The sequence below is a fragment of the Podarcis tiliguerta genome, assembly GCF_965153285.1.
Source record: "Podarcis tiliguerta genome assembly, chromosome: 1".
In the NCBI taxonomy this organism is placed as follows: Eukaryota; Metazoa; Chordata; class Lepidosauria; order Squamata; family Lacertidae; genus Podarcis; species Podarcis tiliguerta.
The window spans coordinates 74,782,327-74,804,670 of NC_139534.1; the positions used below are offsets into that span (position 1 = coordinate 74,782,327).

Below are 22,344 nucleotides of genomic sequence, written 5' to 3' on the forward strand. Positions count from 1 at the left end.
TAAGGACATCAAAAGAAGGACTTAATGTAACAGGATACACCTTAGGGTTGCCATATTTCAAATAGTGAAAATCCAGACAGAATAGTTGTTGAACATTTTTCCCATTTTCGCCCAGAGACTGCTTCACACAACCCTCCAAACCATTGGTGGAAATAGAAATGTAATGGTATACAAGGAATCAGGTTATTGGAAAAGAGCCATTATGGGGTTTTTTGTTTTGGAGTTTTGTTTTGTTCTTGTAAAAGAAAAAAATAGATACAGGTAAGAAGGAAATAAGCAATAATGGAAAAAATATGAAGAGAAGGAACAAAGTTGATAAGAACAATGAAAATCAAAGCCTTTCTTCCCAAGAAAGGAAAAATAAAAATTATCTGAGATCTTGTTTCCTGCTGTGATAAGAGTGCAGATTATCAATATGAAAAAAGCCAGTGAGAAAATATAGAAGTGACCTTGAATGCATATTGTAAGAAAAGTCTCTTGAAGCATATTTCAGCTGTGGCTACAGTCCATGTCGACAAAGAAATAAGTCCCATTGAAGTCAATACTTTTTTAAAACTTGATTTTAACATAGATTTTTGTTGACAATTTAATGTAGATTTTAGGTTCTTTGTAAGCAGCTCAGATGTTTTATTTCACATTAAGCAGTATACAAATTTTGCTAAATAAAATAAATATATGGAGTTTTATCCCAAAGTGTTATATTATTTTAGCATGTTTCATGTCACATTTAAGGCTTCATTCCAACCCACCTGCCCTTTGTGCCAGGCTGGAAGCAGGGTGGGGTGTGAGGCTTGGATTGTACAGAGATCTTCCTCTGCTCAGACCTCCAGGCTTCCACTAACCTCTGCCCATCCTGTCCAGAAAACATGCAGGCGGGCTGAAGTACCACTGGTGGGATCTTTGCTAGAAGTAGTGTGTGGAAAATTCCCAAACTGTTTGTTTTGTGGATTAGGGGAGGCTTAGTTGTCCTTGGATCAGAGCCCAAGTACTGCTATCACTTGACAGCATCTGCCTAATGGCTGTGCCAGGTCCAGTAATTTGCCTGCCCCAGTGGTACAGGGATTTGTCATCCACCCTTGCTGATGTGAGCGTCAGGACTGAGATTGCATCAATTTGCCATACCCCATATGCTGGGGTTTGTATTGTTATGTTAGAGAAGATAACACCACACTTTGTGGAAGAACTATAAGCTATAATCTTTTGAATTATGTTAATTATTTGCAGTTTTGTCAAATGGCTGCTGTATACTTCTGAGGAGGATTTTAAATGTTGTTTCATTTTGTTTCCCACAACAATTTTGAACACAGTTTGAATTGTAAATACCTAACTGGGAGGAGGGACTGGTCTCCTAGCTGAATCCAATATTTCATCAGGACATTGCAACACAGAAAGCTTAACAGTCTCTGAGTATAATGGCACTAGCTAGAGGCTGCACAATGTCTTGTGCAACACACATGTTGGATTCAGCAGTTGTGCTCTTGAAAGAACAAGGTTCCACGAGCACAATGGCTATTGTGTTGTGACTGGCCTGACACAACTGGATACCATCCATCACATTGGGGTTCAGCTGGCACTCTGCCAAGAGGCAGTTTAACTGATGCTTTTGCCCCAGAGGGTCTTGTGCCTTAATAAGTTTCAAATTATAACAGTCGGTCGGAATGCACAGCTCTTATATAATTTAGTGGAACATAAAGAGGTCAATTTCTTTTGTAGGCATTCTATTAAAATCTGATGGTCACAGTTGTAAACCAATGAAGCTTTGGGATTACAGTGAATGTTCTTAGCTGGAATGTTTTGGCTGTAAAGAATATAAAGTTCAGCACTGTTTAGAAGAAGAAGAAGAAGAGTTTGGATTTGATATCCCGCCTTTCACTCCCCTTCAGGAGTCTCAAAGCGGCTAACAATCTCCTTTCCCTTCCTCCCCCGCAACAAACACTCTGTGAGGTGAGTGGGGCTGAGAGACTGTGACTGGCCCAAGGTCACCCAGCAGCTGCATGTGGAGGAGCGGAGACGCGAACCCAGTTCCCCAGATTACAAGACTACCGCTCTCAACCACTACACCACACTAGGGGGTAGTTAGGCAGTCTTTGAGAGGAGAGCCGGACGAAACAACAACTGAAGCTGAAATCACGGAAAGCAACAGTCGAGAAGGTTTGCAAAGAGGAAGAGACTCTAGTTGCAGTTTTTGGAAAGAGCTGAGGCCAGTGTGTCAGCCGTTAACCTGAAGAAACAGAAAGTTCCCTCACTAGGAAGACATCTGGTGAAGACCCAGAAAGGTAAGGGGGATGGGAAATTGGGTGGGTGGGACTTCTGGTGAAGTCTTCTAATTAGCCTGCAGAATGAAGCTAACAGGATAATTGGTAGCAGTATAGCAACAGGAACTAGAGCAAGTGCACAACCACCTTTTTAAAGCAGCAGTACAGCATTAACGTAAATGGAGCAACGGTAGCATTGATAAGTCGTTATTAAGCAAAGTATCGCAACATATTCAACCTGCAAATAAATCTATCTTGTTATGTTATTTTAAGCTAAAATGAAAGTTATTTAGCTTTAACTTCCCAATCCTGGTCTTTTTGTCCCATTCTTATAGCCCACTACTTTAAGTGAGTAAATGCATTCAGAGGCATCCCCACCCTTCCTGGATTTTAATGATGGCAATGGGGCGATAAGACAGATAAGGAAAGCAGATACTCTTTAATATATGGTGTATTTGGCAGAGTTCCTGTGCATGATAATAATATAGTGGTGAGAATATTAAACCACAGCTGGCTGCATTTACTGTAAGTGGTCATAGTGAGGGTTGGCATCAATCATTTGAGCGATGAGGGAAACATTACCCTTTGTGTGGCCAGTGTCATTGCGTGACCAGGCGGTGACAGCCCCAGCCCCCAGGGATCATAAGGAAGGAATAAAGACTCTGGCAACATTATATGGAATTAAAATTAGGCCACAACTTTATTAAACTTCTTCATATAGGAAGACCTTGGCTTAGGCCGGGGGGAACTGGGGCTCATCAGGGTAAATGGGATAGGGGGGGTGCTCTGCGAGATGTAAGTGTAGCAGGCAGCCAGGCCCATATCCCCGCACACAGGGTAGTTCACTGACGACTTCTCAGTGTATGGCCTGTGACACCCATATATATAACCCCTTTAAGAGGGGACCCTGGAATCGCCTCTGCAGGGGGTTGAGTCACCACTTCATGCCCCCCCCCCAATAGGGAAGAAAAGACTAAAGGATTCCACCCAAGGCCATAACCACCAAAGTTGTGATGAATTGCTACGGGGAAGACAAAACCTGCCAATGCAGGAAAATTTCTTCCCGGTCCTTCAACAGCAACCAGTCAAAGACCATAGCAGTGCCCACTAAACAGGAAGAAAAAGTTAACCTGCAAACAAGAAACATTAAACAAAGGAAAGGTAGGGAGGGTGAATCTCTATTGTTGGCTCCACCCCCTATTTATAAATGGGGCTGGCCCCACCTCCCAGCAAGAAACTTGATTACTGAGGCTGTTCGTGAACCTCAAAAAATTAACACTGAGAGGCAACCTAGCCCCATTTCCCAGTAAGCTGCCTGGGAACTGTAGCACCATGCACCACCCTACAAAGGGCACCCACAATGTAAAGTGTGAGTGCTCATTATATGACTCAATCTGTGTATGGCACTGGATTTAGTTGTGTCTGGATTGAATCAGTATTTTCTTATACAGTGGTACCTCTTGTTGCAAACGGGATCCATTCCGGACGCCCCTTCGCAACGTGAAAAGCCCGCAACCTGAAGCACCGTATCTGCGCAGGTGTGTGGCACGATTTGGTGCTTGTGCGCATGCACGAAGTGTGATTTAGCGCTACTGCGCCTGAGCAAGCAGTGAAACCCAGAAGTAACCCTTTCCAGTACTTTCGGGTTGACGCAGGACGCAACCTGAAAAAACGTAACATGAAGCAAACGTAACATGAGATATGACTGTACTGTTCTGTTCTCAATGGAGAGAGACAGTACAGTAAGCTTATTGTCTGGCTTCCAGAATGGTGCATCCTCTAAGTCTCCTATGACACCCTCACTCCCAGTTTCATGATGACAGTCAAATCTGGTTGGTTACATGGTAATATGACATTAGCACATTTATGGTATCTTCCTTGATTGGCTGAGGTCATTTTGGATTAGAAAAAGCATGAAAGCAGTAGCAGGGAGGTGAATGGCAGTAAAGAGCAGCTAACAAAAAAGGAGGAGGAGATAGTAGCTTTTCCTATTGTCCTTCACATGTGGGTTTTTGTCCTCATTTTAAAATCTGGGAATTATGAGAAATTTGGCTTTGTAGTCTTTGCTGATAAATTTAGTTTTAGAAAAGGCAATAAGGATAGTAATGCAAATTGATGCAAGCACTGTGAGTTTTATCATGTAAGTCATTTGGCTGGTGGCGCTGAGGAAAAATAAGTTAAAGAAAATGTTGACATGATTGAAAATAACTGATTTGGAGATTGAAATATTCATTAATCAGGCTGGATAAGGCTTTATAAAGGTAAAATGGAAGGTACTTGAAATGTAAATTAATTTGAGCTGAATAATTATACATGTTAAATAGGTAGTTTTAGGCTTCTTGAAGTGTTAATATTTGGGACTAATGAACTGTAAAACGATGATTGGGGAAGAAATTCAAATAAATGGAAATCTCCGTTTGCTGCTTTTCTTACTGAAATCTAAGCATGCTTCTAGAATTTTAGGTAGTACCTTGCAGCAGTTTTGACCATAGCATACTCTCTCTCAACCTCTACCCATCATTTGTAATTTGAGCTAGCTGAGAGTACAGGGTGTGCCTAATGCATATTTGTGGATAGGTGGAGAGGTGCCTGGTTCCTTAAAGGAGTGTGACTACTCCTAAATATGACCTCCTTGGTCCTTGAAGTACTTGACATCATCCACCCATGCATAAATGCCCTTTTCTGAGTACAGTGGTACCTCTACTTATGAGCACCTCTGGTTATGTATCCTTTGGGATACGCACACGGCAAACCTGGAAGTATTTTTCTGGGTTTCACCACACGTGCATATGCAGAAGCACTCTACCGCACCACGCACATGTGCAGAACAGGCACCTCCGGTTGTAATAACCTCAGGATCTGACTGGAGCTCCAGAACAGATCCCTTCCGCAACTGGAGGCACCATTGTAAAGTGCCTGAGAGAATAGTGACAGTTCAGCTGTAGAATGGATTATCTTGACAAATTTCAGCCTGGGTTGAGGCCTAGCTTTGGGATGAATCAGCCTTGGTACACACAATTCAGATTCTAACGTAGTTCATTAAACAATCGGGAGATTTTAAATGAAATAGGGTCACATACTCTTAAGTTATTATTTAAAAATGTATTGAATGTCAACTGAATCTGTTATTGGCCTAAAATAGAAGGTATAGCAACACCACATTTTCTTGTGATTTTTACAACACTAGAATCCACTACCATATTTTCAAAGCAGCTACAATGAAACAACTGTAACCGATTCCATAATCTCTTATATAGAGTCTCTGAGGTAAAGGTACCCCTGACCGTTAGGTCCAGTTGCAGATGACTCTGGGGTTGCGGCGCTCACCTCGCTCTATAGGCCGAGGGAGTCAGCATTTGTCTGCAGACAGCTTCTGGGTCATGTGGCCAACATGACTAACTAACTAAGCCACTTCTGGCGAACCAGAGCAGTGCACGGAAATGCGATTTACCTTTCCGCCAAAGCGATACCTATTTATTTACTTGAACTTCTTGACGTGCTTCCAAACTGCTAGGTTGGCAGCAGCTGGAACTGAGCAACGGGAGCTCACCCTGTCGAGGGGATTCGAACCGCCAACCTTCCCATTTGCAAGCCCTTTGGCTCTGTGGTTTAGACCACAACACCACCCGCATCCCTCTCTATAGAGTCTCTGAAACTAAGTACAAAACATTAAGTGTGAGCTGATTATTTATCCTACAGCTGTTAAGTCCAAGGATTTAATCTTGAGATGCATGAGGTAATTTCATATACCGTTTAAACCAAATAATCCATGCTTTGTATATCATCTTTGTAGAAGAGAGCATAAGGAGAAAGGTTATCTGTGTTAATGGCTCAAATGTCATTGCTTCCTTTAATCCATTCTTCACTGGTTACATGTTTGACTTTGTTCTGCTTGAACTATGGGACTGTACTGCCTGTAACCCAACTTTTCGAATGAATCTGTGCTCCTTTTATCACTTCCCTAATTATGTAGCAAGCCTGACACACAAAATCTTCTACAAGATTTTCAAGCAACCCCGCTAGCTCTGATTCACATTTTATAATCTCACTTCTTTGGTACACTTAAGACTTCTTTGATTCCTTAAGAATATCTACATATATTTTTTTCATTGTTGATTGAAATGTTTTCAGCAGTGTTTGCAAACTGTAGTCTGCAGACCATGAATTCAATTCAGGTGGACTGTGGAAAGGTTGCAGAAAGGTAGAGAATATACATAATTGGACCTGCACTTACATTTCTTTTCCTGGCATTCATTTTTGCCCTGGGCTGGATTTATCAAATGGGTTAACAATATCCTGACCTAGGGCTCATGTTTATCAAAATCTGGCTTTGCTACAGTCTACCATTCAAACCAATTCATTCTTAAGGAAATCAGCCCTGACTGCTCACTGGAAGGACAGATCGTGAAGCTGAGGCTCCAATACTTTGGCCACCTCATGAGAAGAGAAGACTCCCTGGAAAAGACCCAGATGTTGGGAAAGATGGAGGGCACAAGGAAAAAGGGACGACAGAAGACGAGATGGTTGGACAGTGTTCTCAAAGCTACGAACATGAGTTTGACCAAACTGCGGGAGGCAGTGGAAGACAAGAGGGCCTGGCGTGCTCTGATCCATGGAGTCACGAAGAGTTGGACACGACTAAACAACAACCACCATTCAAACCCACCACCCTTAAAATATTACCAGTTAAAGGGTCCCTTTTCAGAAACCTGGCCAAGACACCACTGTTTTGGATTACGATACTGGTACTGCAAAAATAAAAAATTAAGTGATCTGCTAAGACAACCAGCAATGTTCAAGTAGTGCAAATTTTATGAACTGTTGCAATAGGGGAACTCACCTGTCTAACTATGCAGTTGGTAATACAATCCATATAACAATAACCATTTCCCATATTTTCCCTCTTTTGCCTTTGGTCCTTACATTTTTTAAAACAGATGTTGACAAAGGCATGCAACACTCCTAGACTCCCAATGGCATGAAATTCTGCTCTTACAATGGAAAAAGCATGTGTCCCAGCTCTCATTTGTACAGAATGGATTATTGTGTAGGAAAGGGGCTTTTCAAATGTGACTCATCGAGCCCTCATTTAAGTTATGCTGCTGGAATATCTGCACTGGAACAATCACTCCTACCTGCTAGATCCTGTTGTCTATTGATCAGGGTAATACAGTTTGACTTTTATGAGTCAAGAAACTTGAATGTTCTTTGTACAACATACAAGTTACAACTCTGCTCCATGCCCATACATTTTATCCAAAATGTCCCTCAACTCTGCAGAGCAGATTTTACTGATGTATGAAGGGCTAAAGAGAAGAGAAGAGGAAGGAAAAGTTCCATTGTGGAAACAGCTCTACATGTGAGCTGATACCATATGCTGAGGTAATTAAACTGCCATTATGAACATCACTAAGAGCAAGCACTCAAGAGTAGTACTTAGCAGAGTCACATGGCCATCTCAACATGTGTGACCAATGGATCCCAATGGCATGCAGCTTACAGTGCCAGAGATATTTATATGACCTTAGATACAGTGGTGCCCCGCAAGATGAATGCCTCTCAAGACGGAAAACCCGCTAGATGAAAGGGTTTTCCATTTTTCAATGCGCTTCGCAGGACAAATTTCCCTATGGGCTTGCTTCGCAAGACGAAAATGTCTTGCGAGTTTTGAGATTTTTTTTCGCTCCCCACCCCCTTTTTCTAAGCTGCTAAACCGCTAATAGCCTTTTAACAGCTAATCCGCTAATCCCTTAAGCCTTTAATAGCCGCTAATAGCCGCTAAACCGCTAATAGCGCTAATCCGCTAAGCCGCTAATAGGGTTGCTTCGCAAGACGAAAAAACCGCTAGATGAAGAGACTCGCGGAACGGATTAATTTCGTCTTGCGGGGCACCACTGTATATTGTTTTCCATCACACTTATATATTATAACATACAGAGAAACAGAAACTTCAGCAACAGCTTTTCTAGTTTTTTATGCATTTAGATTATTCTAACTATAAAAGTGTTACTGTCACTGGGCATTTCTCTGCCCCCACCTCTCATCGTTAGCTATTTTACACTGGGAGAATGTACACTGTGTACAGGAAAATACATAATGCAGTGGTGGCACATTATACATTGTATTTACCTAAACATTACAAGGAAGAGGTCAAAAGAGATATGAAGCAGTGGCAGTCTAGTTAATCCCTTGCTGTGTTAAGTGCTATCAAAAATGCAATGCATACTCTAAGATTTTTTGAAAGGTATGTCTATGCCTGGAATCCTAAGAGGTTTAGCAATGACATGTGGCTGTCTTAAATCATGGGAATGTTCTTTTCATAGATAAAACATTACTAACACAATTTGAATAATAAGTTTCAAGGAACTTCCACATATATATAAAGGTAAAGGGACCCCTGACCATTAGGTCCAGTCATGACCAACTCTGGGGTTGTGGCGCTTTATTGGCCGAGGGAGCCAGCGTACAGCTTCCAAGTCATGTGGCCAGCATGACTAAGCCACTTCTGGTGAACCAGAGCAGCACACAGAAATGTTGTTTACCTTCCCGCCGGAGCGGTACCTATTTATCTACTTCCACTTCGATGTGCTTTCAAACAGCTAGGTTGGCAGGAGCAGTGACCAAGCAACAGGAGCTCACTCCATCGCAAGGATTCGAACAGCCGACCTTCTGATCGGCAAGTCCTAGGTTCTGTGGTTTAACCCACAGCGCCACCCGCGTCCCTCCACACATATATACTGACCCTCTTATGTGAGGCTTGTAAATGGTCAATCACTTACTCACCTGTGGTGAATAACATGGCATCTAGGCAAACAGTCAGGAAAGCTTTTAGAAACAGGGAGACTGTTGGTTCCTTCTTCTCTCTTTTTGACTCTCATTCCTTCATTTAAACGCCGCCCCAATGTGCCACAAATGCCCAATATAATGTGGGATGCATTTTAATGGGTAGGGGAGGGTATATTACAGTAATTGCAATTAATTGCTCAAGACACCCATGTGTGTGGGTTGAACATCCCACCTTTGACAGCAAAATGCAAAGCATAGGAATTATGCTTGTTTTGATCAAGTCCAGCTATGATGTAAGTTGGCTCTCCCTTTCTTACCCACTTAACAAAGAATCAGACAACAACTTGGGAAGTAAGTTTAAAAATATAATTTGCTTAGTTATAACCTTGCATTGGTTCACAGCAATGGCAGCAATAAAAACTATGCAGCTAAATATTTAGATTTACAGCATAACCAGCCTCAGGCCACAGGCGTAGCCAGGGGGGCAATCAATAAAAATACTTAACTAAGGTTCTTGCCCGCTAACGTGAAGCCTGTCCCCCAACATAAATCCTGGCTATACCCATCCCATGCCTCAGGCATTTGCCTGTGCTGAACCAAGCAGAGGCATGTCGCCATTGGTGATCAAGAAGAGAAAGGGAGGCGAAGTACTATATGCTCCTTCCTCTTCAGGAGAGGAGGGAAAATGACATCACACAGAGCCCTCTCAACCAATTGTATTTCTATGGTCTGAGTATCTGCCTATCAGCAGTATAGCTCTGTGAACTTAGCCCCTTCTCATGCTAACTAGCAAGAATATCTATTTGTTAGGTTTGGCTGCTAATCTCCCACATATTGATAGGTGAGTTAGTAAACATTTTAATGGGCTAATAACTTCTATGGATTTATTTGCAAGATCATCTGCTGTCTTGATTTTTCCTGATTTATCCTGCCCCACAAGTCTCCATAAAGAAAGTTATGAGTCTGTAAAGGGCACATGTATGGACCTATAGCTATATTCATGTGGTTGCTTCATGCAGCTGGTGACCTCTCTGCATGGAAAAGAAAATCTGAAAGGCTTGTCACAAGACCAAGAAAATTCTCCACTAAATTATCTTGAAGAGGTCCTCTGGAGAATAAAAGCAGATCTTTCCTACAGTTCATTTTGTTCTGTGTTTTTAACTTGTTTTGTAATTCAGTACAAAGAGAGACTCAAGTGCTCCCTTAATTCTTCTTTCCAGAAACTCTGACATTTATATCTTTCTACCTTAATAATAATAGTTTGGTGACCCATTTCTATAAGCTATTATATTGACAAAGAGGTTCACAGGGTCCTGCTGTGCCTATTCAGCTTGGTTGCTATGGGAAAATATTTACTGCTTTGTACAGATGTAGGAACCTAATCTAACCTCAGCTCAAATCCCGTCAATGACATTGCTGCACTCACCATAGTGTGTAGCACAGTTGTGTTGTGCAGCCATTCCACTTGGCTACCAGCCTCAGAAAGCCTCTTAATTGACCAGTTGACCTGGTTCCGAAGACTACTCTGGGCACCAGATTTCCTTTTCCATCCTGCTCACCCGCTTGTGCTGTTTAGCAATGGATCTGCAGCACTGTGAACCCTCAGCTGGGCTCTATTTTCCTCTTTCCCAGTCTATTGCATGGATAACAAATGGCAAGGTGGAGGAGATTGCCTCATTCAATCTCCAAGTGGTGTTTTGCTTTCCTCATTTGGAAGGGCAGAGTCTATAGACATGTTGTGAATGTTGTTGTTTTTAAACAAACATAGAACATACATGCATCTGGAAGGGCTGCTAAGAGGCATCTTAAGGGGCTTTCACTGGCTCTAGAGCTGGTATCAGAATTGGAAGACCAGTCCAATGTTCTGGAATAAAAATAAGTTGAATTGGACATAGGTGGCTCAAGGAGAAAACCATTTAAAACTTCTCCCATACAAACTTTCCCATAGCACCTGAGAGAAAACTGCTCAATGTATCTTCCATTCATTAACAAACTCGTCTATGCAGCTTGGATTTGGGCACTCATTTTCTTTTTCAAGGGCAATGCCCAGCAAGCTTTATCACTGTCTACATTTCATTGGTTCCTGAAAATTATTTACAACGGCATTTTAATTTGTGTTTTGAATGTGAAAGATAAAGAATGCATGATAATGCAATCCTATGTATTTACTCAAAGGTTTCACTACATTCAGCGGGGCTCACCTTTTAGTCAGCCTGCAAAAGACTGCAGGCAAGACATGCTGTACTGATCATACTTTTCTATCGTTAGCCTTCTTGGCTTTTTTTTTTTTAATTATAGTTTACATTTTAATTTTAAATTGAATGTTAAATTGTATGTTTAATTTTGTGTTCCACCTTGGAAAGCATCTGAAAAGGAAGCCTATGCATATATACTATAAATATAAATAAACTATAGATAGGCCAGAGTTCTTAGCTTGCATCATATGCCTGCCTACAAGCATCTTTGGCAAGCAGCCTTTTAAAATTATATATAGGAAACTCTTTCAGGCAGAATCAATACAACTCATCACAAAGATTTTGCCGGTACCATTAATCCCACATAAGCAATTTTTTTCTATTTCCTTTAATGTAAGGATTGCTTTTCACTTACATTAACTATGGGGTGAAAAATGCAGTAAGTTTTTTCTACAACTTTGTGAGGGTTTGTTCTTTTTTAAAACCAAAACTATATCCGCCGACACTGGAAAATGGCATGCTAGGATTTTTGACTTACAATATTTGATCTTATTTGAGTTCCTCAGGTCTTTGTCTCAGGATTAACTGAACCAGTTGTCTATTTTGAAGGTGATAGGTAAGATCAGTGCTTTTTTCTGGGGGGACCCAGGGGGACAAACTTTTTGTGAATCTTTGTACTTTTGTCCATTTAATGTATTTATTTTCCCCCGATTTGAACGATAAAATGGTGGTTTTCTTGAGTCAAAATGAGAGTACTCCTAAACATGTTTTTTTAGAAAAAAGCACTGAGTAAGATAAATGACTCATTGATCCTATGCTGCGGTTGATTTCAGAGAAATAGGATGAACCTACCCATCACTTTTGTGTTGCCCCCTTCCCATTGAGATACAAAAAGATATAACTAGCGTAGTATAACAAACTGAACTGGTTCAGGCAGCTTCAACTCCCACCCCACTACTCAAACTTAAGGGATTCTAGGCTGTACTCTGCTGGCAGCATGTTTGGGGCATCAAGATGGAGATATGGCACCCTTTTGTGTACAGCTGTTTGCCTGAAATATTTATTAACAGGTCCTGAAGAATCCAAGAACGACATCTATATGTTTACACATGCATTTCCTTGGGAACTGCTTATATTTTCCATTCCCATTTCTGTTTAAACTTTGCTTGACTGCATTGCAAACAGCACTTTTAATTTAATTTAGTATATAGCAGTAAGGCCCAGCATGTCAAACGATATGATCTCTTTTTTTAAAAAAGCAAGTATCTGGTAGGTACACTCCTGGTGACACATGTTTTAAAAAGAATTAAAATCAACCTTTTAAACTTTAGTTTGATTTTGCAAATGGTCATATTTCCTATGTTCTGAGCCTTGCAGTCAGATCCAGCTATGCTATAACTCCCACACTCAGGAGATTTTGGTTTGCCCCCTCCTGCTTAAGAAACCTGCCACAGCTATATGCACCAACCATGGTATTACTATTATTACTATTACTATTAAATATATTATCTACCCTTCACCAGCAAGTTCCAGGGTGGGTTATAACAATTAAACAGATTACAGCCACAAGAATAGCGGAGGCTTTGAAAGCACACATATCAGATGTCAAAGGTCAGGGGAAAGAACCTACCCAATCAATCAAAGGAAATTTAACCCACGACCTCACAGCACATGTGGGTTTTAGTCAGCCATTGCTTACTTTTAGCCCCTCTCCCATGGGTTGAGCTGGTTGGGTCCCTACTGATACAGTGTACTCAGATCACCAGGCATTGGCTTTTAGCACAACCATAGTTTCCTTTGGGTTTGGATTCAGTGACCACCCATAGCATGACCACTAAAGTTTGTCTGTCATTATGACTCGAGGCTTTTCATCAGCAAACCTTGTGAGACTGCATTGCACATATAAACAACCAAATCATTGCCCCATTCAATTTCCAGCAACACAAAAGGTTATTCTTTAACAATCATAACATGGAATATTTCTTTGCTTCCTTGGGGTTATTAAAGGTGGTAAAGCTAAACTTCCCAAGCTTACAGAAAAGTATGACCACAGAGTTAGCAGTGCATCCAGGCGCCAAGGATGTTTACAAAAAGGCCAGCGCTTTGCATTTTTGTTCACTGAAACATGCTGATGAAAGCACTGCGAAGTTCCCGTCTTGTTTAAAGAATAGCATTCATCAAAATTCATTAGGCACTGCTAAGCGTTTAGGTGAACCGATGCAGGCAGTCCCACAGCAGCCATAAGCTTCCATTTCATACCTTTTATTTTTATGTGTCTTTTAAAGCGTTTTATGTGAAAGGAGAACATAGATTTTTGTATGACTCCCCAAGAGACATTTTAGCGCATTTCCCATCCCAAAGAGGCTTGAGAGATTGCAGGTAGAAAATGAAATTGTCTCGCAGGAGCTGGTGGGTGACAAATGCTTCAACCAAGCTGATATATAATATAAAGTGGCAGAGAAGATCAAAGCTCTTTATGCTACCAGGGATCAAATACTTCACACAGCTGGAGGAGCTGCAAACCCCAAAATGTGCTAAAATGATATCAAATGGTTTGAAGAAACCTAAATTGAGTTATTTCTTAATATCACCTTTACCCGAAAACAGGCAGCTTAAAAACAACGAAATATAATACAGGTATTTTTGGTGTTTATGATACTAACTCTGTAGAGATGGGGGAGAAATTTGTTTCTTTTGCATTTTAATGTGAACCTACCTAATTTGTGCTTCCCAAACCAAAATGGAGTTATCCTTTGAAATTTGCACTGCTGTGATTTTGGAGATGCTGTTCTCCATCCAAATGCATGTGTACATATAGGCATATATTGGGGAAAGTGTGTATTTTAGTGAAAATAGTACAAGAATGCCTGTATATTCCTACCTGATCACTAAGGTCTGCAAGTGAGGCCCTCTGTGTCATACTACAGCCTGTAGAAATCCATTTGGCAGTGACTAGGGAGAGGGCTTTTCTCTATTCTAATGTCTACCCTGTGTCATTTGCATCCCCTCTGAAGTGAGTCAGGACTCAAGAGCCAATGGTGATATGTTTCTGGCACATATTTATTCACTCATTTCTCAACTGCTCCACTAAGTCACTTGCAAATGCTGTATTGCATTCACTGCATGTACTGGGCTTTTTTCATGGATTTTTATTTTAGATTATTTTAAGCCACCTTGACTTTTTTTAAAAAAGCTGCCAGATAAATGATTTTGATACAGTAAATGATGTTAGGGAAAATCTCTTGCAAAAATGTGTATCTTAGGAGAAAAGCATGCCAACTGCATATGAATATCCATGTGAACCTAAAATAAAGTTTCTGATGCAGAAACACGGTGAACTGACTGGAAAAAATGAAAGAGAGAGGGAGAGAGGGAGAAACCAAAATTGTAAGATTTATCCATCTCCTCATTTACAACTTTAAAGATGGCTTAAAACTGTTTTGTTTAAATGTGCTTTTTTTCATTGACCAATTCACAGAATTTTGTTCCTGATGCTCCTGTTTTTCACAAGCTTTTACACTGATTTTATTGTTATTATTTTACTGTGTTTGTGACTCACTTTGAGCATCTTATGGGGGGGGGAGTTGTGTATAAATATTTATACAAAAATAAATAAATCAGCAAAACATAGCCACTTCTTCAAAAAAGGAGCGAATTCACAAGCCTACTGTAAATGCCCTTAAACGGTGAGGCAACAACTTCTCACAAACAACATCTCACCACAGAGCTGGTGAATTATTTGAATTTGGACTTAATAGAACTTGATTGCTTTGAGAAACACTGTTTATTCATACACTTGAAGAAATGAATCACTGAACTCAGTGGAACTTACATCTGAGTAGGATTGTGCTGGGAATTTGATGCAATATAAGCAAAACCAGATAGTTCCCATTTTCAATTGCACATTCTTTCTTTCTCTCTTGTTTTTTTGAAAGACAATAGAACCTGTTTAGGGTTGCCATACGTCTGGAATTTCTTGGACATATTCGGAATACTGTACTCGGCAGTAGTGTCAGGACAGAAATCGGTAAAAAAAAAAATGCCCAGGGAAATCTGGACGTATGGCAACCCATGTTGGCAGGGTCGTTTGTGCCATTTACCAAAATAAAAGCTCAAAAATGTCATTTTTTGCAAAATTGCAAAATTTTCTGGCTGGCTTTTCACTGTTTGAAATATGGCAACCCTATTGAGAATCAGTCTTACTATAGAGTATTTCAAATACTTGTTTCCTCCCTGTTTCAGAACATATAGTTAAAAATCCATTATTATATCTTAGCCATAAGAAAACCATTCACTAAAATGTGAATTTAAGGCAAACATACATAGTTATTTCTGAATGTTCCTTTTTCAATCAGGGCAGGGACAAAGAACCCAGGACAAGAAAAACCAGTGGGGGGGGGGATGCAGATTTCATGAAAAACAAGCAGACATGAGTTTGGAACAGGCATGCTATCATAACAGGAAAAACCTGGGAAAGGCAGGCTTATCAAAAATACAAGTCACCAGAAAATAATCAGATATCAGAAGCATGCCGGATTAGCACTAAAACTCCAGGACAGAATTAACAACAAGGCAGGTGGGATAGAGTGGGGATGGCTAGCTTGTTGGCCTACAAATGCTGCTGGACTACAACTCCCAACACTTGGCAGGCCAGAGGTCGGCCAACCCCTGGATACAGATTTCAAACTTCAGGCCTTGAACACAAGATAGAATGTTGCACAATATATCATTAAAGGGTTAACTGGAGTCAGCAAAGACTATTTCCCTAGAATGGGGCCAGGTTGCTCAAAGGAACAAGGTGTAAAAATATGGCAGAATAGAAACAGGGTATTGTAAATACCCCAGGCATCCAGTCTCTGTAACTTTTTACTTAATTCCACAGAAACAAATACAGATATTTAATATACAGTAATTGTACACTACCATTAACGATGTACGTATTTTAGGTATGTTTCTGACAGCTAAGGAGCCTCTTACCTCGTTTTGAAGATCCCTGATCATTTTGCTCTTCCTTTCCATTTCAGTCTTCAAAAAGTTAATCTAAAAATGAAAAATAACCTTTTAACTGATTGCCATAAATTCACCCAAAAACTCCCAAGAGAGAGGCATCTTATACTTTTTATAGATCAACTTTTACCTGAGTACGTTTTAGAAAGGGGATTCTTCTCTGTCTGCCCAAGCACTATTGACACTCTTTGATGAAACATTGGAAGAAGTCCTATATAACAACTTGGGCTACTTTTAGTGATAACAAGGTTGAAGATGACTAGACAGCAGAAAAAAGGAAACTGGAATGTATGGCAGAATGTGGAATGTATGGCAGAATTTGGCAGGTGTCTCCCTCAGAAAAACTCGCACAACAAATGGATGAGCATTAGTTAAGCAGGATAAATTCTGGAGCATTTGGTTCTCATTCTTATCATTCTCTAGGTTGGGTGGGGAGGTAGAAGAGATAGTAATTCCCTTTGGAAAGATGCTTTATCTTGAGGAGATTATAGTGGATATATTATACTATAATCCCAGAATACAATGCAAGACTATATTTTCTGTTGTATATAACACAGGCACGGTCAAAACACAACACATTACTGTTTTTTTCTGGGGACTATACTACTTCAGGACATATTTGAGAGTACACATTGAAATGATCTAATTTTTTTTTTAAAAAAGAAAACCTTTCTACACAGGGAAGGCTACTTTAGCAGACCAGAGAGTTTTGACTAGAAATCTTTCTTCTGACACTCCAATTTTCCTGATGGGGACAATTTTATCACTTCTCACATCATCTTATCCCTTTTTCAGAATTCTGTTTTTCTCCCTTTATTCCAGTCCTACCTATATAACTAGCATCTAAATAGCCTACAAAGAAAATTACTAGAGTTGAACATGAGAAAAACAAACAAACCCTAATGCTGTGACAAAATCTGTCCTCCAGTTTCTTGAAAGCCCCCCCCCCCACTTTTTCTATCTCATTCTTGTGTCAATCAATAATTTCTTTAGACTATCCATGGATGCAGAATTTTTAGCTTATTTTATCACTGTGAGCCCCAAAGGATAAATGTGATTTTTTCTTCCAGCAAGCATTTCTCCAGTATTTTGCAGTCTCCCTCAATGTCCATTTTTCCTTTAAAAAAATAATAATGCAAAGCCCCATGGGAGGAGTTGCCTTTTGTTATGTTCCCCTGGACTGTAACTGAAGTCTGGGGACCAGGGCTGCAGAGTTCACACCACTGGTGGTATTATTTGTAGAATGAAATAAATAACATTTACAAAGTCACTTTCAAGCAAGGTAAGTGCATCAAAAACTCTGCACCACAATAAAGAGAACTCCTCCTAATTTTCTCTCCCTTTTGATCTTTTTGAATGCAATTTGTTTTTTCATTACTTGATGGAAACTCTTTGGAATAAAATCTCAGACTTAAATATGATTGATTATGATATTCTCCATTGCCTTAATGTGCTCAGACTAAAAGAGATCCATTATTTCAGAAAAAAAGAAAAAATCAAAACAAAATAATACGTTCCATGTATAAAGCCTATGAAGATGGCATTCACTTAGCTTTTTGTCATGTGATAGGGCAGCTATCATACTTCTTACAAGCATCTTATTAATGCTCAGAATAAACCATATGATAAAATATTGACTAATATGCAGTGCCATAGTTATTTGCATTTCTCTACCATATATGTTACTTGGTCAGGAGGAATGCACTGTCCCACGTTCCTCTTACTCCCATCTCAGGGTTGCATGTGGGACTTCTCATATTTTATATCTGTTCAGTTATACATGATTGATTGTGGCATCTGTATGACTCCTTCAAGGATTTCTGTAATGTTTGTATTTTATTATTTATGTAGAATACTTGTACCCCACCCCCTTTGTAGACTTCAGACCCTGATGAAGTGGCTTACAAAAAATTCTCAAAATAAAAATCACACACAAATTGAGGTCAGGAACAGAAATTGCATGGTGTCCGAAGGAAACCAAGATTACTCAGACAGCATTTCCTATCGTTGTCATTGATCTTCCCTGGTATGCCAGAGAGCAGCTCCCTAAGGTGTCCTGAGGCAAGGGAGTGAGGCTGAGCAGATGGATCTCACACAACCCATAATGAAAGGAAGTCTTCCCTTCATGTCAGTTGGTAGTTGCCAGGCAACAGCTCCTGAATTGGTCCTGTGAGGCAAGTGAATGGGCCTAAGCAGCTGGACTTCTCTGAGACCAAGACTGAAGGAGTCTTCCCTTGCTAGCAGTTGGATGTTGCCAGTCAACAGCTCTCAGAGAGGTGCCCCTGAGGCAAGGAATTTGCATGTGAGTAAGTGTTGAAAGGTTCAGTCCCTTAACAATCTCCACAGCAACTATGGTGTTATAGCTAGGTATCTAGATACAGATATTTAAATTCAATAGATTTATCTCACTATAACTGTATTATTGTAGTGTGTCAACCAGCTTAATTCCATGAATAACATTCCTCTTTATAGCTTCTTAAGTCTGTAAGGAAAAGCCTCTTGGCATTCACACCTCACTTCCAATAAGTCAGAACAACCTGATGAAGTAAATTCATTTCACACATTTTTCTTAAGTGACTTCAAAAGCCCTGAAGTAAGATCATTCTAAGCACTATTTACTGAATCTCTCCTGCTAATTCCCTCTTCAGTTGCACTAATTTTCCTCTTGTCTTCTTGAAAGATGCATAGGCAATGATTTTGTCAGATGTCTGGGTCTTAACTGCAACCCACAAGATTATCTGTGATGGGTCTCTGTGCTTGTTTTCATATAATGAGCAATCCCCTTTTTAAATCATCTGGGCAAAATTGAGAGCAGAAACTAATGATGTATTACCGAGATGAACTATATAAGCAACACAGAAGTGGTAAGAGATCAGCTACCCGGATCATCATGGCATGGTGGAAAATACTTCAAACCTGTTACGTTTTCAACCATGAAACAGAAAAACAAACTAAAAGGAAACAGTTGTTAAGATGTAAATGTGAAATTATTTAGCTAAGAAATACACTCAGGCTACATCCTATACACACTTTCTTCATTGTACTAGGGATGGAAGATAAATTGCTTCAGTCAACATTTTAAAACAACTCAACCTATAGTAGTCAAGAAATAAGTGGAGAGGTCAGCTTCTGGAGTGGTGAGGTAGCCAAGTTAGCTGATACCAAATTGTTCAGAGTTTGTAAACAAAAAAATATTTTGTGAAGAGTTCCAAGAGGACCCCTGCAAACTGAGTCAAGGGTTTGTTTGTTTTTCTAAATTTCAAATACATATATGCCTACAGTGGTACCTTGGGTTACAAATGCGTTGGGTTACAAACACTTCAGGTTACAGACTCCGCTAACCCGGAAGTAGTACCTCAGGTTAAGAACTTTACTTCAGGATGAGAACAGAAATCGTGCGGCGGCAGCAGGAGGCCCCATTAGCTAAAGTGGTACCTCAGGTTAAGAACAGTTTCAGGTTAAGAACGGACCTCCAGAACGAATTAAGTTCTTAACCAGAGGTACCACTGTATTGGCACTGGACTGGTGGTGACTGTCTAGGAATGATACAGGGGGAAGTATTCAACTACTGTATCTTGTAAGTGCAACAATTTCCACTTATACAATGAGAGTTACCCCTCCCCCATGAGCACTGCACATTCTTCACGAATCTGAGTTGGACGAACCCCTACAAAAAAAAAAAAAAAAAAATGGGGTGGGGAGGAATGGGGTAGAACATTAAGTTGCACAAGCAGAAATCATTGTACTGATGGAACATTCACACAGTGCTATGCTAGATGCAACCTCTTTTATTTATCGCTTGTCCAACCTTTCTTCTTAGCATTTGGTCTCCAGCCCCTCCGTATCTCTTACTTCCTTCTCTGGACATGTTCTAGTTTGTCAACATCTCCTTTCAACTGTGGTACCCAGAACTGGACACAGTGTTCCAGTTGAGGTCCGCCTAAGACATAATAGAGTAGCACCAATACTTCTTGTGATCTGAACCCCATGCTTCTATTGATGCAACATGTAATTGCAGTAGCCTTATTAGTCACTGTGTTGCACTGCTGACTCACTTGTATGTTGACAGCTTATTATTTAACAATATGCTCTCATTAGTGAATTTTGTTGCACCAACACAGGAAAAAGGACCAAATCTAAAGGATTTGTCTGTTCTTTCTAAGGCAAAACATTGGTAGGCAGTTCAAGAGTACTTAAAAAGCACTTAAATAAGATTAGCAGCACATCTCAGGAGGATTTCATGCATCTCTATAAATTAAGGCTGCCATTTAAAAATCTGGGAATATAGCACATTATCTGGATTCTGGATTTTTTTCAGTTTTATCAAAGGACAATGACATTATGTTTCTAGGAGACAAGCACTCAATGCTACACAAAACTGTGTGTTTGTGTTTCCAACCTTATTATACTTATTATAGGAAATGAAGGTTATTTTTCATTTCCTGACCTTTATTATAACAGGCTTTCGACCTTGAAAAATTCAAATTAAACCATTCTCACCCCCTGAAAAATAGACTGTGTGTAAATGGTGATGATGTGATTCTAGAAGGCATTTACTTAACACATAAGATGGCTAGTAAGATACCCATGTATCGGGTGATATCCAATTGTGGTGCCCCACTTGCACAACAGATTTCTGCTTGAGCAAAATTGGACTTACCCTTTCTCCTGTCCTGTATCCAGTCCACCACAGCCTTCCAATTTGTTTTGGAGGGCTGTAGACCCTCTTAAAAGGGGTAGGAAGGGGATCCCCATTGCATACATTGGCATAAATCTAGATTTTGCCTGATATTATTACTGCATATTATCATTACTGTTGTTTCACTTCCTTGCCTTTGGTCTTGTTTGCCATATAGGGTGAAACTATACCATCAGGTGCACCCCCCAAAAAAGGAATTAAAATGACTATGTTTGCTCTTTGGTAATCATTGCAGCTTTTTTGTCCTTACAAATAACCTTTGCATAGGTGTAGTAATTTGTCTTTTGGTTTTCCTTTGGCTGCAGATTCCTGACTCAACCCATTCCATTGTGTGGCAAGGTCCCAAACCCTCCCTGGAAGTGGAATAAAGACACATGAAACAGTATTTTAGGTTAATGGGTGGAAAATGCCACAACTTTATTGGTTACGGAATGTGAGTGGTATTGGCTTAGGCATTGGAAACCACACAACTATATCTGACTCCTGCCTGTCTGCAGGGCACCAGAAGGGGGAGCTCTGCTGATGCACATCAACTAGGAACTCCCCCAGGGTCACCGCTAGGGGTTGTGCCATTGCCTTTCTGGGGCTTTGGACAGAGAGCACACCCCTCAGATTCCTTTAATGGAATACCAGGGAGTAAGGGAACATGTCCTCAGCCGTGGGCAGTTTAAATAGCCCGTGCCATGCCCCTGGACTGTCCGGATTGGACAGCCTTGGGATGACATGGCCGAGGACCAACCAATGGCGCAGGGGCTATCCTACTCCATGTGTTTGGGGAGGGCTTGCTCCCAGTTCGCAACGTCATCTCCCCAGGGACGGGAAATGGCTTTGGTTAAAATGTTGTTCAAAACATGATTTTTACCTTGCCCATGGTACAAAATATAAAATGTCCCATTCACGTCTTTCAACATGAGAACCTTTAAATTATTCTGCAATTTGTTATAATGCTCTTCTTTCAAGATAAGCTCTTCCCTCTTCTGGATCACAACACTGCATCACAGTCTCATTGGACCAACGTCTTTGGCATGTGGGAGCTGATCATTTCAGGACTATCTCTGAGCTACATCAGGCTTCACATACTGTTTTCAGAATGAAGCCACTGAAATGCTAGAAAAACTCCCGACACAATTTGAGGTCCTGCCCAGAATGCAAAATTGGGCGGATATTTAACCCATATCTACAGAAAGCACTAATCTAAACTAGTTGCCTGTTATACTGAGGACCACGTCACGTGGCATGTTTTCCATGTTTTCTCCTCGGATCTCTTAGCGATCAGTGCCACCATAGTGTTTAAAAGAGAAGTGTGTTTCTGTAAACTCATAGAGGCATGTGGTGGACAGGCTCCTCCCATTACTTGTCCAGTGGATAATTTGGGACATCTAGGAAATGTGTGCTACATTTA

General features: G+C 40.4%; 1 protein-coding gene across 3 annotated transcripts in view; it reads right to left on the minus strand.

Moving 5' to 3' along the window:
* LUZP2 (leucine zipper protein 2) overlaps positions 1-22,344 on the minus strand; it is a 320,397-nt gene that overhangs the window by 115,186 nt on the left and 182,867 nt on the right. For all 3 annotated transcript variants that reach the window (XM_083436054.1, XM_083436053.1, XM_083436052.1), the window contains exon 6: positions 16,214-16,276. In XM_083436054.1, the coding sequence (XP_083292180.1) occupies positions 16,214-16,276 (63 nt within the window). The remainder of the gene's footprint in view (positions 1-16,213; positions 16,277-22,344) is intronic.